At 44.4% G+C, this 11832-nt stretch overlaps 1 protein-coding gene across 1 annotated transcript in view; it reads right to left on the minus strand.

Annotated features, from left to right (window-relative positions):
* LOC138602687 (Na(+)/H(+) exchange regulatory cofactor NHE-RF2) overlaps positions 1 to 6376 on the minus strand; it is a 37294-nt gene extending 30918 nt beyond the window's left edge. Inside the window, exons 1-2 of the mRNA XM_069674216.1 lie at positions 5729 to 6376; positions 4255 to 4551 (exon numbers count right to left, since the gene is read on the minus strand). Coding sequence (XP_069530317.1) covers positions 4255 to 4551; positions 5729 to 5935 — 504 coding nt within the window. The 5' untranslated portion in view covers positions 5936 to 6376. The remainder of the gene's footprint in view (positions 1 to 4254; positions 4552 to 5728) is intronic.
* Positions 6377 to 11832: the final 5456 nt, after the last annotated feature.

Here is an 11832-nt window from a genome sequence, read left to right on the forward strand (position 1 = left end):
GTGCAAGTGATTAAAGTTGCAGAAAGATTCATGTCTGCCCATGTTTCTACTGTACCGGCTGGTCAATGTGTGTGTGTGTGTGTGTGTGTGTGTGTGTGTGTGTGTGTGTGTGTGTGTGTAGAGTCTATGTTGTGTGTCTTTGAGGGGCCTTCGACTCTAATGTAAAGCTGTAAAACCTCCCGTGCTTTGTTCTGAGCATATATTTGTGTACATTTAGGAATACTGCTGGCATTGTGCTGAATTAGCTACAAGCAGAACCTGTTTGCAATGTGAGCATGTACGTACAGAAAACTGTCACGACCACAGTTTGATGATGATGAAAACCTAAAAACGTGACGATTCTGAGACAACATCTGGAGATCGAAGGAGCATGTTTGTTTTTTGAAGATTTAAGGGTTTATTAGTGAACCGACATCGGATGCAATCTGCAGGACAGAGATGTTTCAAAGGTAGCTTAAAGGGCCAGTTCGCCGATTTCCAACCTCAGCCCTATCATGCTGTTATGGGGAGCTAATGCCATTATGGTCGGAAAAAATGCAATTTGGCTCTGTGTCTTTGGAGGACACTATTCGCTTCTCCAATGTGCCCTGGAAAACCTCCGCCAGACTACATAAAATGCGTCATCTGGTGGAGGCCAGGGAGCTCTCTAAACTACACATTCCCAATCTAGGTCGCCACCGCCTCTGATGTCATGTCTCCTTCAGAATCGTCAGTTTGAAATGTAGACTGCAGACCTGAAGAGTTTTTAGACGATGCACCGGTATATTCTCGTCGTATTTCGGATTCTGTCCCGCTCTGAGCCGCTGCCTGCAGCGATCGATGTCCTTGACTGGAAAACGATAGTATTTCACGCTGGGTGTTGTAGGAATGTAGAATGAGCGAAACCACGAGCTGTTTGTACAACTCTCTCCACAGCTATGGCGCCAATTTAAAATATTATTGCCTCTATTGATGACAGAGAACACCAGCTTTGACTGACAGTGGAGCGAACTGCTCCTTTAAGTACCTTCATGAGCTGAGTCACTACTACAGCTGCAACTGTGGACCCTGTTGATAGCTGCAAAACTACAGTTTAGTAACTGACCTTTAACCCTCCGGCCCTCAGTACATTTATCTCTCTCTGTCCCGCTGATTTCTCGTGCGCAAAAATGTTTCGTCTTTACATTTGACAGACCTCAGCAGAAGGCCAAGTGCTTCACAAAGGCATAACCCCATGTGACACATCCACCATCTCTGGATATACTGGCACATACCCAGGAAGTGCCAAGTCGCATCAAACCTCTTCTCCATCCCTTCCCCTCTCTGTGGGACTCCACTAACCCTGCAAATCTTCTCTCTCCCCCACTCCCCAACCCCCCCCCCCCCCCCCCCCCCCCCCCCAAGTGAGGGGGGCCCATTTCCTGAAACGGCTTCCAACAAATCTTCATGGTTGTTGTTGGCTGCTCTCGGTCTCGGTTTCCCTCGTTCCAAACGCTGTCTGCGCTCATCTCTCTCTCATTCTTTCTCTCCTGCCTCTTCTTAAAAACAAAAGTACGAGGAGAAATGTGCTGCTCTCAGCGAAACATCTCGCAGCAAACTGAGTCGACTTTTACAGCTGTGAGAGAAACACAAACACGGAAAGCTCCGATTGTTCTAATGGTGATTAATGGTTTCATTGCTGATCAGTCTTTTTCCCCCTCTGCTTTTGTTGAAGCAATCACACAGCATTGATTGCCAAAGCTCCTCGCCAGCCTACACACGAGACCTGATATGCTGTTTCAGCGTGCGGCGTGACTACTGAGTCTGCATATCTGTGGTGGAACAGCTTCCTATGAGATGGGACGAGAAACAGAGACATCAACTCTTTGCAGACTAACAAGGTCCGAATCCAACCGGGGAAGTCAGGTCAGTCCATGTTCCCTGTGTAAATTAAGTTGTTTAAAATCCAACAGCGGCTCATACATTGTCCTCCAGTTTTCCTGCTGTTCGTTCAAACCCTGCTAATGCTTTTCTGCTCATCCTGCCAAACCTTCTTCCCAACCTTTCATTAGAGCCATTAAAGTCCGGGAGAAAGAGCGAAACGAGAGACCTCTGAGCATTTCGCGAGCCAATCCGACCCCGGCGTGCACTGGGGTTTCTCCCCACAGGTCACAAAAGCCAAAGCCAAACAAAGACACACATTTAACATTTAACTGATTGGCCCTGTCACTGCTCGGGTAGAAATAGTGCCTGAGTGGCCGCTCAGGTTTTGGCAGGGCCGAGCTAAGTGAAAACACATGTTGTGTGAATGCAGAAAGCAGAAGTGGAGCGGCCTCGTCCTCTCGCTGATGGGGACCATGTGAAACTGAAGCCCATCAGGGGAGGCAGAGCAGACGGAAACACATCCTGTTTTCCGTGTCGAGATGGAATAATCAAACAGAGATATAAAAAAAAAAGTAAAAATGCATCAGATGACTTTTTCAGCATTATGCAAGCCTCTGTGACGAGAATAAACACAGGAAGAGGAGCCGTGAAAGGCCTGTGAAAAAAGATCCCTCCAGAATATCATTTTGTAATATCTATAATACGAAGGCATTCAGAAAATGTTCCCTCCAGCTGTCTTTATTCAAATCATTCCTTTTATGATTTCTTGAATTTCCTGTTCTGCAAAGTCACCGCGTTGTCCTCTGCCAGATTCCTGACTTCTGACCGCTCCCGCCCTCTGACCTCTCCTGCCCTCTTTGACCTCTAACACAACATCTTGAACACTTCCGGCTCGCCGTCGTCTCCCCTCGAGACACACAGACTCACTTATAGGCGCGCATGCATTTATGGAAGGCTGCAGAACAGGATGGAAACTTGCAGAACGTCTTCTAATCTAATCTAAAACTGGCAAAGCAGCAACAAAACAAGTCTGGGGTGAAAGCATGACAGAGCTGAGGAGAATCTGTTCAAAGAGTTGACTCACAGCCTGCAATCTGTTTGTTAATGCTGTAAGTTTTTTTAACTCTCGTGTTTAGGAGTTCTCAAACCCCTTAAGATACATTTTTGTTTGTGTACTTGTGTTGTGGAGACTTTATTAATGTGGTTAAAGTAACAATCTTTTAGATTTTCATTTAAATAAACGTCTGTTAAGTCTCTATCTGTCGCTGAATTAGCTAACACAATGGTGACTGAGCCTATGGCCCGCTGATGAAGCCTTTGAATTAGCAGTATTACAGACTGGATGTCACAAGCGGCCCCCAGTTAGTGACGCGTTCTCCATCAGCCAGCAGTGGTTGGTCTGCCAGAGAGGGTAGGCGGAGCTAAGCGGCTGCTTTTCCGCTCTCTACAAGTGTTGCGAGTAAACAGTAATCTACTATGGCTGAACAAACAAAGAAAAGATGGATGACTACAGATACAACTTCAACAAGAAGTGAAAATCCAAAGAAAAAGAAACAAACTCGACGCTCAGATGAAGCAAACAGTCTGAAAAGGAAAGCGACCGTCAGCCAGGAAAATCAAGAGTTACAACCGGAGCCAACCGTGGACGTCTGGTTAAATTGGGAACTGTACTCCTGTAATTAACGTTTAGAATATAACACAAAAATGCTGTAGCATGTTAGCTGTAAGTCACCTTTTCTAACCTGTGTACAGAGCCAGGCTTGCTGTTTCCCTTGATTCCTGCTACACTAAGCCAAGCTTGGATCTAGCTTCATTTTTTCTGTGACAGACATCCGGCTTGTTTTCTACCTCTCGGTGCAGTGAAGCAAATACATGTCAAACCGAAAGGTCCGGCGATTCCCTTCAGTCATTTTGCAAGACAAACCACCTCGCTGGGTTCAGCATTTCAAATGTAAATATTTGCTGATTATCTTTGTCTCGTTTGTTTTTTTTCAGCCTGTTGATTGGACAAAATAAGTTAGTTAAATTTGTCCCTTAATTTGACTATTTTCAGAGAATTTGAAGACCAAATGTTTCATCACTTAATCGAGATTAATAACCAACAACATTATCCCTAAAATCATTTCTAGTTGCTGCTATGAATAACTGTTTGATGTTAACTTCCATGAGCGTGAAAGCGGAGCTCAGTTTAACTTCATCACAAAGAGGTTTGGAGCTGTACACAGTCAACAGAATCATGAGATCTATCAATCAAGAACACATAATAACAATATTCATCAACATCAATAGTCTCATCTGAATAGGTCTCTCTAGAGATCCTCATCTCGTACCATCACATTTTGAACCAGAAAGACATCGTGCACAGTCTTGGTGCACAAAGATGATGTTAGCCTGTGGTGGCGTCCAGCTTACCTTCCTCGCAGCCTTCGATGGTGACCTCCTGGTGGGCTTCTGCACCTGGCCGCTCGGTGTGACCGGCTGCTTGGACACCGAGCCGTTCTCTCGCTTCTTGCTTGGGGTGGATGGGACCGAGGAGGGGGGAGGAGAGGGTGAGGCTGGGGCGGAGGAGGTGGAGGAAGGATGCCCGGCCCCGATGATGGCCATGTCCTCTGTGGCTGTGAGGCGGAGGCTGCGCAGGCTCTCATGCGTCTCCTGGTCCACCACCAGCAACCGGGTCTCATTCTCCACGGCTTTGATCCTCTGAACCACCTGAGAGAGGAGGGGAGACTTTGATGTAGTTTACTGTACTTTAGACGACAGCTTCAAAAGAGCCGTCCAATCACAGCGAGGAGAACACTGTTAGGTTAACTGGGCTTTCTAGAAGCATCCATTCAGTGCTGCAGCATTAGTCACACTTCTCTTACACATGTGCATGTGCAGCGCCTGTCAGAGTGGTGAAATATACAAACAGTGACCAAATATCAGGCTGTAAGTCGATGTTCGAGCAAAAATGAGAAACATTTCATGGTTTCAGCCTCTCAAATGTTTGTGTTTGAATCCATTAATCGAGAAAATGATTGGAACTAAGACTTGTTAGCATGCTTTCACATTATTAATTTAATGAAGCAGGCAGAGGAGAGGTTTTGAAATGTAAACATTTAAGTGAGGGATTTCCCCTAGTGTAGTGCAAGCCTGGTGGACCCCCTGGGCCTGAGTTTACCTCCTAATGACACTTATAACTACAAGCTAGCCGCCCCCCTGATGAAGAAATACTAACACTGAGCCGAACATGTTTCAGGGGAAACCCTGTGAGATTGGCAAACATTATCTGACAATCCAAGCTCCCGAGCAGGATGATGATGTCCTGTCATCCGTTGTATTAAGACAAAAGAGAAGCACCAGGGCAGCAGAGAGTCTGACAGTTTCAAACACAAAGTTCAACAGGTTTGTTTTTATCTCTGCTGCTGCAAGGTTACAGAGAAACTGTCTGTGGCTTTTGGGAAAATGATTATCAGAGCCTGCTGTTCCCATCTGACCACCAGCAGAGACACAGAGTGAAGCAGGACCACGTGCAAACAGGAGGAGACAGTTTTACAATGATTGTTTACAGCCTTTTATCGGTGCATTGCTTCCTTCACAGCAGAGCTGGGCAGGTTAATCACACGTAACTCATGTGATTGGCATTGCAACCATGCAAAAGTCAAGTTTTCACAAGACCTTGGTGTGATGCGGGCTAACTGTCAGGACAAAAGATAAGTTTCACAGTGATAAGCTGCAACAGGGGGAGGATGGGGGCTTTGATGTTGGCCTGGTTGTAACCGTCTCAACAGAGTCAGAGTGCATGCGCCAGCCAGTGCGACCTGTTGATATATAACCCCTGCACAGACAATTAAATCCAGTGTTGCAACAGAAGGTAAAACACAATCTAGAGTGCGCATCTACTTGCCTGGTGGTGCGTCTCTTTCTCCACGTTAGCTCCATTCACTGCTACCACACGGTCCCCCGCGCGCAGCCCCGCCGCTTCAGCAGGAGAGCCAGGCTCCACTTTGCGGATGAACTGTCCGCTCTTTCCTTTCTCACCGTGCAAGTGAAATCCATACCCTCCCTCCGCTTTACCCATGATACAAAGCCGTGGTTTCCGCTCGCTGGCCATTTCCTCCTGAAAGTTATAAACCTCCTGCAGAACTCAGTTAATGTTTGATGATTAAAATGCAAAGATGAGCGTTCAGAAGAGAGGGCGCAGGGTCAAACTTCCACGGAGCAAAAACACATCAGCCCGATACGCACGCTTTCCCCCATGTTAGAATAACACACAAAACAACGTAAGCTCCAAATGCACATAAAAAAAATCCCAACGACAAAAGATGAAGCAAAAAGGGCAGAAAACTTTAAGAAAACGATGCAAGCAGTCCTCCAGATCGTGTGTCAGGATGCAGCGCGCTGCTGGCGACTCCAAAACTGATCCTTCCCCGCGCGCACAGACTTCAGATCGTAAAACAGAGCATCTTTGAAGGTAACGCAGACGTGTTGGGTCGAACGGATCCCCGGGATGTCACCTCAGCCTCGACATTTATCCATAACGTCCGGACTGAGAACACGCATGCAGTTATAATGTAGTTTGCGCAGGTTTAGCGTCGTGTGCGCAATAGCACCACCTCCGTCCAGCGCCGACTACCTGTTTGTTTCTGTGAGGAGACCGAAATATTCAGGACGGAGTCAGAGGAGTCAAAATGATACAATACTGCCTCCTGGTGGCAGAAGATAAAGTTTATGCCAAGATGGGCCGTGAAAGAAATCTTCTCAGCTGTGTTGATTTTCTCAATGAACAAGATGTTTAGTGACCTTCATTTAATCCGGGTTCTTGACTAAATCAAAAACTACTGTACATATTAGTTCATATTTAATCAGGGTTATTTAGTCCTGATCTGACGACTAGTTATTGTTATTTCGGATTGCAATGAAAGCTGTGTAGCAGGCCAAATGTCGAATTGAACAACCTATTAATCAATATTGTTTATATCACGTTAAAATAAGGTTTATATATATCATAATAATCTTAACATTTTATTGGTGAAATAGAAGAAATGTAGATAAAAGTCATAAAGCTATACAATGGTCAGACATACAGACTATAACATAGAGCAGGTAGAATAATGTATAAGTAGAGTTTGAAAGCAAATTAAATAAATGTTCGATTAATTTCATAGGCAAAAAACAGAGGATAAAATAAATTAAATGATCATTTATTAAATATTTTAAAAGATAGCATCAAGTCAATATTCGCCATTAATTTAACAGCTGTTGTAGTTCCTCACTGTGACCACTGGAGGGCAGCAAACTCATAACTTTGATTACGCTCAGGTTCACAGTTTACCTTTCTTTCATTAAAACAGACGCCTTACCTCACTGAAACTTCCGGTCAAACCTTGCAAAATAAAATGAGCAACTTTAACTGCAAAGGCAACATTTTCTTAAATTAGAGGATCTAATAAACACGGACATTACTGACATCCATACTCACACTTTAAATATGAAGAACTATTAGTTGTTTTTTTAATGCTCTGTTTTTACATACACTTGCCTTGCCTATAAATACCGTAATAACCTTGATAAATACACTGCACATTTTTAAAAATCAATTTAACTTCAGTTATTTTTTTCCCCCACAGAATAAATATTAAAAGTTATCTCTGTGATTCCTAAAAGAAAATGATGATTCGTTTGCATGACTGCTTCTGTATTATTTTGATAAGACAAGATAGACGTTTATTAAACCCAGAGGAAATTAAAGTGCCAGATAGCAAAAAAAAAATCCCCGGTACAATAGACATAATACAAACAACAACTCAATATAAGTGAAAATATAACGTGTATGGGTTAATGCAAAAGAGACAGTGGCTAAAGGATCTTTTCTAACAGTAAGAGCTTAAAGCTTTAGTGCAATAAAAATAAATGAGCCAACATCAGATTATTCTGATTTCATGTATTACGCGCGTTATCATGCAGGTCTTCTGTTTACAGTGACGTCGGCTCAGAGCATCATTTCCTTTATTAGCTCCTCTGGGGAAAACACACACACACACACACACACACACACACACCCACACACACACTCTTCCCGCTTGGAGGATCATCGTACGTCTAGAGTTGTGAAAGCACTTCCTGAAAGAGTAACAGATTGTTCAAAGAATAATTTTAAGTTTTGGTCAAATAAAAGACATGTAGAGATGTTGTGGGAAACATTCTGACGTTTCATAGATAATAACTCCAGAAGATAATGGACTGATGAATAGATGCTGAAAATAATGATGAAGAACCATTAATCAAGTTTGTCCCTTTCATTATGTTGACAGACTCTCAGCCTGCTCCTGCACCCTTGATTTGTTTCTCTGTCTGCAGACAGGAAGGTGATGAAGAGTGCAAAGAGACCATCATCCTCTCACTGAGTTTAGGTACACACTCCTCTGCTCTTTTCCCATCGAACATCTCATTTTCACATACCCTGCTTCTCCCTAAACTGTCCTTCGGTGGGTCCAATGATTGACAGCTCCAGATGTGAGAGAGGAGTTCAGTGATGCCTGCTAACGTGAAGAAAAACACACGAGGAGATGTGATGATACTTCAACCTTTTTCTGTCGCAGGTAATGGATGGGTTTGTATGTTGTCTGTCTGCATCTTACTCCCACCCACACACACACACACACACACACACACACAACACACACTCCCACACACATTAAACGTCTTGTTTAACAGCACCAGCTGACTATTTTGTCCTGTGTTTATATGAAAGCAGACAGCGGCTGCCATCAGGGGAGATTCCCCGGGGAAAGTCTGAGTTTAGTCTCCTAAAGCTTCACCTAAACTTCTCCATGGGCAAACAATCACACAGGACACACACGACGTCGACAGCAGATCAAGTTATGAAAAAACAATCCAGGGTTTTTACGGCATTTTACACAATGAATGCCCCATTTAGCATTTAGAGTTACAGTTAATTAATTTAGCCAGAAATAACACCTTATCCCTGACATCTGCACGATCACATCCGACAGCAGACACACTAAAGTGGTTCAACACTTTTTAAAAAAATCCGTGCACCTTTTGGTAAAAGCATGGAAACAGCATAAATAACCCTCTCGGCCACAATCTTCTGCAGGTTTAATTGCTACTGACACGCTGATGCACTCCCTGCTGCTCGTCTCCTCCCACCGCGGTGTTTCGGGGTTGGCAAAATATCAAACGTGCGTAGGTGAGAAAGAAACCTGTGAGGGGGAAATGCCACACAGCTTCAGCATCCATGATGCTGTTTTGTGGATGGACGCAGAGTGAAAAAATTAATAAAGAAGAAGAGTTTATTGTCTTAAAATAATAGACAAATGTTCAGGTTGCTGTTCCACTTTTATTCCTGTTCCTTTATGCATTAGGTATAAAGTGAGAAACAGATTTAGGAAAAGAGACACTGAATGACACAGACGACATCTTGGTTTCAGTCTGCTGTGAGTGACAGCGTGCGTCTATCCTGGGTTCAGTATGCTGATAAATAATTGAAATGGGCAGAGACATCCTGCATCTCCCCCTGGCAGAGGGAGGAAGAGACACTGTGGGGGGAGAAGGGCACAGCGCTCGGCTTTAATTAGCCACAGAGGAAACAACTCCTCTGTGTCCTTCTTCTCATCCCATCGGTGCTGCTCGCTCCTCTACATCTGAGACAGGTGATGGTTGGTTCTTTTTCCTATCGTGATTTTAGGGAGCTTCTGCATCGCTGTAAACCTTGAACATAAACCATCACATGTCACCAGACACCCATAAGCCGTCAGCCCTTTGCTCATGGCCGTTCTCAGGGAAAGTTTCATCAACAGAAAATCTGATGTCTGTCTAAAACAAACACCTAAAGCGCGATATAAGCCGTGTCCCTATCCAGGCGCTGCAGCCTTCAAAGGCTGTATTTGGAGGCCGCGTTTGTGTCACAGAAGTGCAGCCAAGGTTGTCCCAGTTCAAAGGCTCCTTCAGATACGGCTGACAAATGCATCCTCCTTTTCCCGGGCCGGTGCATCCTTCGCGGCCCGACGTATCCTGAGATGCATCGCGCGCCAACTCAAATAAGATGGCCGAGGACACATTCAATTTTTAATGTAACAGTTTTTGGTTTCAGCTATATCGAATAACTTACGACGTTAGTTATGCTAGCTAGTTACCTGTTGCTAGGCGACAGGAGTGGCGCAAGGGTCAGGGCGGGAACAGCTGCTGACGCAAACAGGAAATCCTCCGTGGACCGGACCGTCTCATTTCAGTTTGGCTTTAACGTCTACACAGGCTGTGAGTGTAGCAACACCTGCACCTCATTGAGTTTGGTGAGGGAATCAGCTTAGGTCAGGTGTGTGTGTGTGTGTGTGATTGCCCCTGATTGAGACCAGGTGTGTGAAGCCTACATATATCTCTGGGTTCCGGTGCTCTGTGCAGAACTCATTATCTCACCTTCAGAGGTAGTGAGCGGTTCATTCATCGTTTTCTCTTCTTGTGTCGGGGTGTGTGAGTCCATTTCACAGTTTCTAGCTTCTCTCAGAGCTGAGGTTCTCACCTGGTCTCGCCTCAGGCCCCACTACCACCTCCTTAATGACCAATTGTGACCCAAATTTCTGTCATTTTTAACCACTTACTGGTGCAGAAAAATGGTGCAGTTTGGACCTGGACATCGCAAAACACAACAGTATAATAGTCGAGCAAACAAGAGGAAAAAATTCCCTCTACAAGTCATTCGATTAGCAGCCTTTTTTTTCTCTACAGAATAAACTAAAAAAAGTGCAACATAAATGCAACTACATGAGGGCTCATCAACTTTCAACAACTGTATCTGGGATTGTTGAACACATGGAGTGTGAATAAACTACACTACTACTGCATGCACATCATAGGTAAGCCATGTCCTTCAAAATAAAAGCACAGCATAGACTTTTGGCACAACTTTATTTTTTTCAAGCACACATCCGCGACCCACTGAAAACAGCTCCACAACCCACTTTTGGGTCATGACCCACCAGTTGAGAACCACGGTCTTAGAGTGTAGTTTGTTGGTGCTGGGTTGGCATCCCTGGCAGCCATCGAGTTTTGGTTTTGTAGTCTTGCCTTGATCTCCCTGAGTCAGCTGCTCCTCACCGATGGTTTAGTTTCCTCTTATTTAAGTCTCATTTAGTTTAGCTCGTCATTATTTTGGTACGTCCCCTCTCTCTTCCATAAGCTTGTGATGTTTGTGGTTATCTCTCTGGGGTAACTTTAAGACACTCCCACCATCCTGACACAGCTGTAGTTTACTTCAGCCTTGGAGCATCTCTTTCGCCTCCACCTCAATAAAAGCCTGGATTCCTTTCTTCACCGTTACCAGCAGGTCTAACGCTTATTTTAATAAGTGAGGCAAACTCCTCACCTTCCTCCTCGTCCTTTTCCTCTTCTCATGGACTCCACAGTGTCAACAAACACATCTTGTGTGTCCATAACTCACTCTCTGTACGGCTGTGAAAGTACCGTCAGTCAGTCAGTCAGTCAGTCAGTCAGTCAGTCACATACAGACCCGTTTGTAGGCCTGACCCCGGCGGCCAGACAGATCCAATGATCATAGACGATGCTTGTTTGCTAAATGTTATATATGTTATCTAAAATCTCAAATATCACATCCTGTGAGTCTTTATATCGCTATAATGGCAATGACAAATCAATGTCACTACGACAAAGATATTAAATTCCTCTTTGTGGCTTTGAGTTTGTGGGTGAATTAAACCTCTTTCTTAAAAAGTCACAATACGAGCAAACGAATGAAATGTGTGCAGGTGTGTGTGTGTGTGTGTGCTCTATGTGTGTATGTACTGCTTTCACAATCCAACATTTTAGCCTTTTACTGCCACTTTTAGAACAACCTGTTTAGATTATAAAACAGTTGGTCGTGCTCTTTTCTCTGTTAGGGGATCAAACTGCTTCTTCTGCTCGACAGTGAAACGTGGACGGTGGATGGAACGGAAGCATCATGACGACAAACACAAAGCTCACCTGAAGCTG

This window comes from Semicossyphus pulcher, unplaced genomic scaffold, assembly GCF_022749685.1.
Source record: "Semicossyphus pulcher isolate SPU_LCO1_2020_fin unplaced genomic scaffold, fSemPul1.0.p SCAF_23, whole genome shotgun sequence".
NCBI classification, from domain to species: domain Eukaryota; kingdom Metazoa; phylum Chordata; class Actinopteri; order Labriformes; family Labridae; genus Semicossyphus; species Semicossyphus pulcher.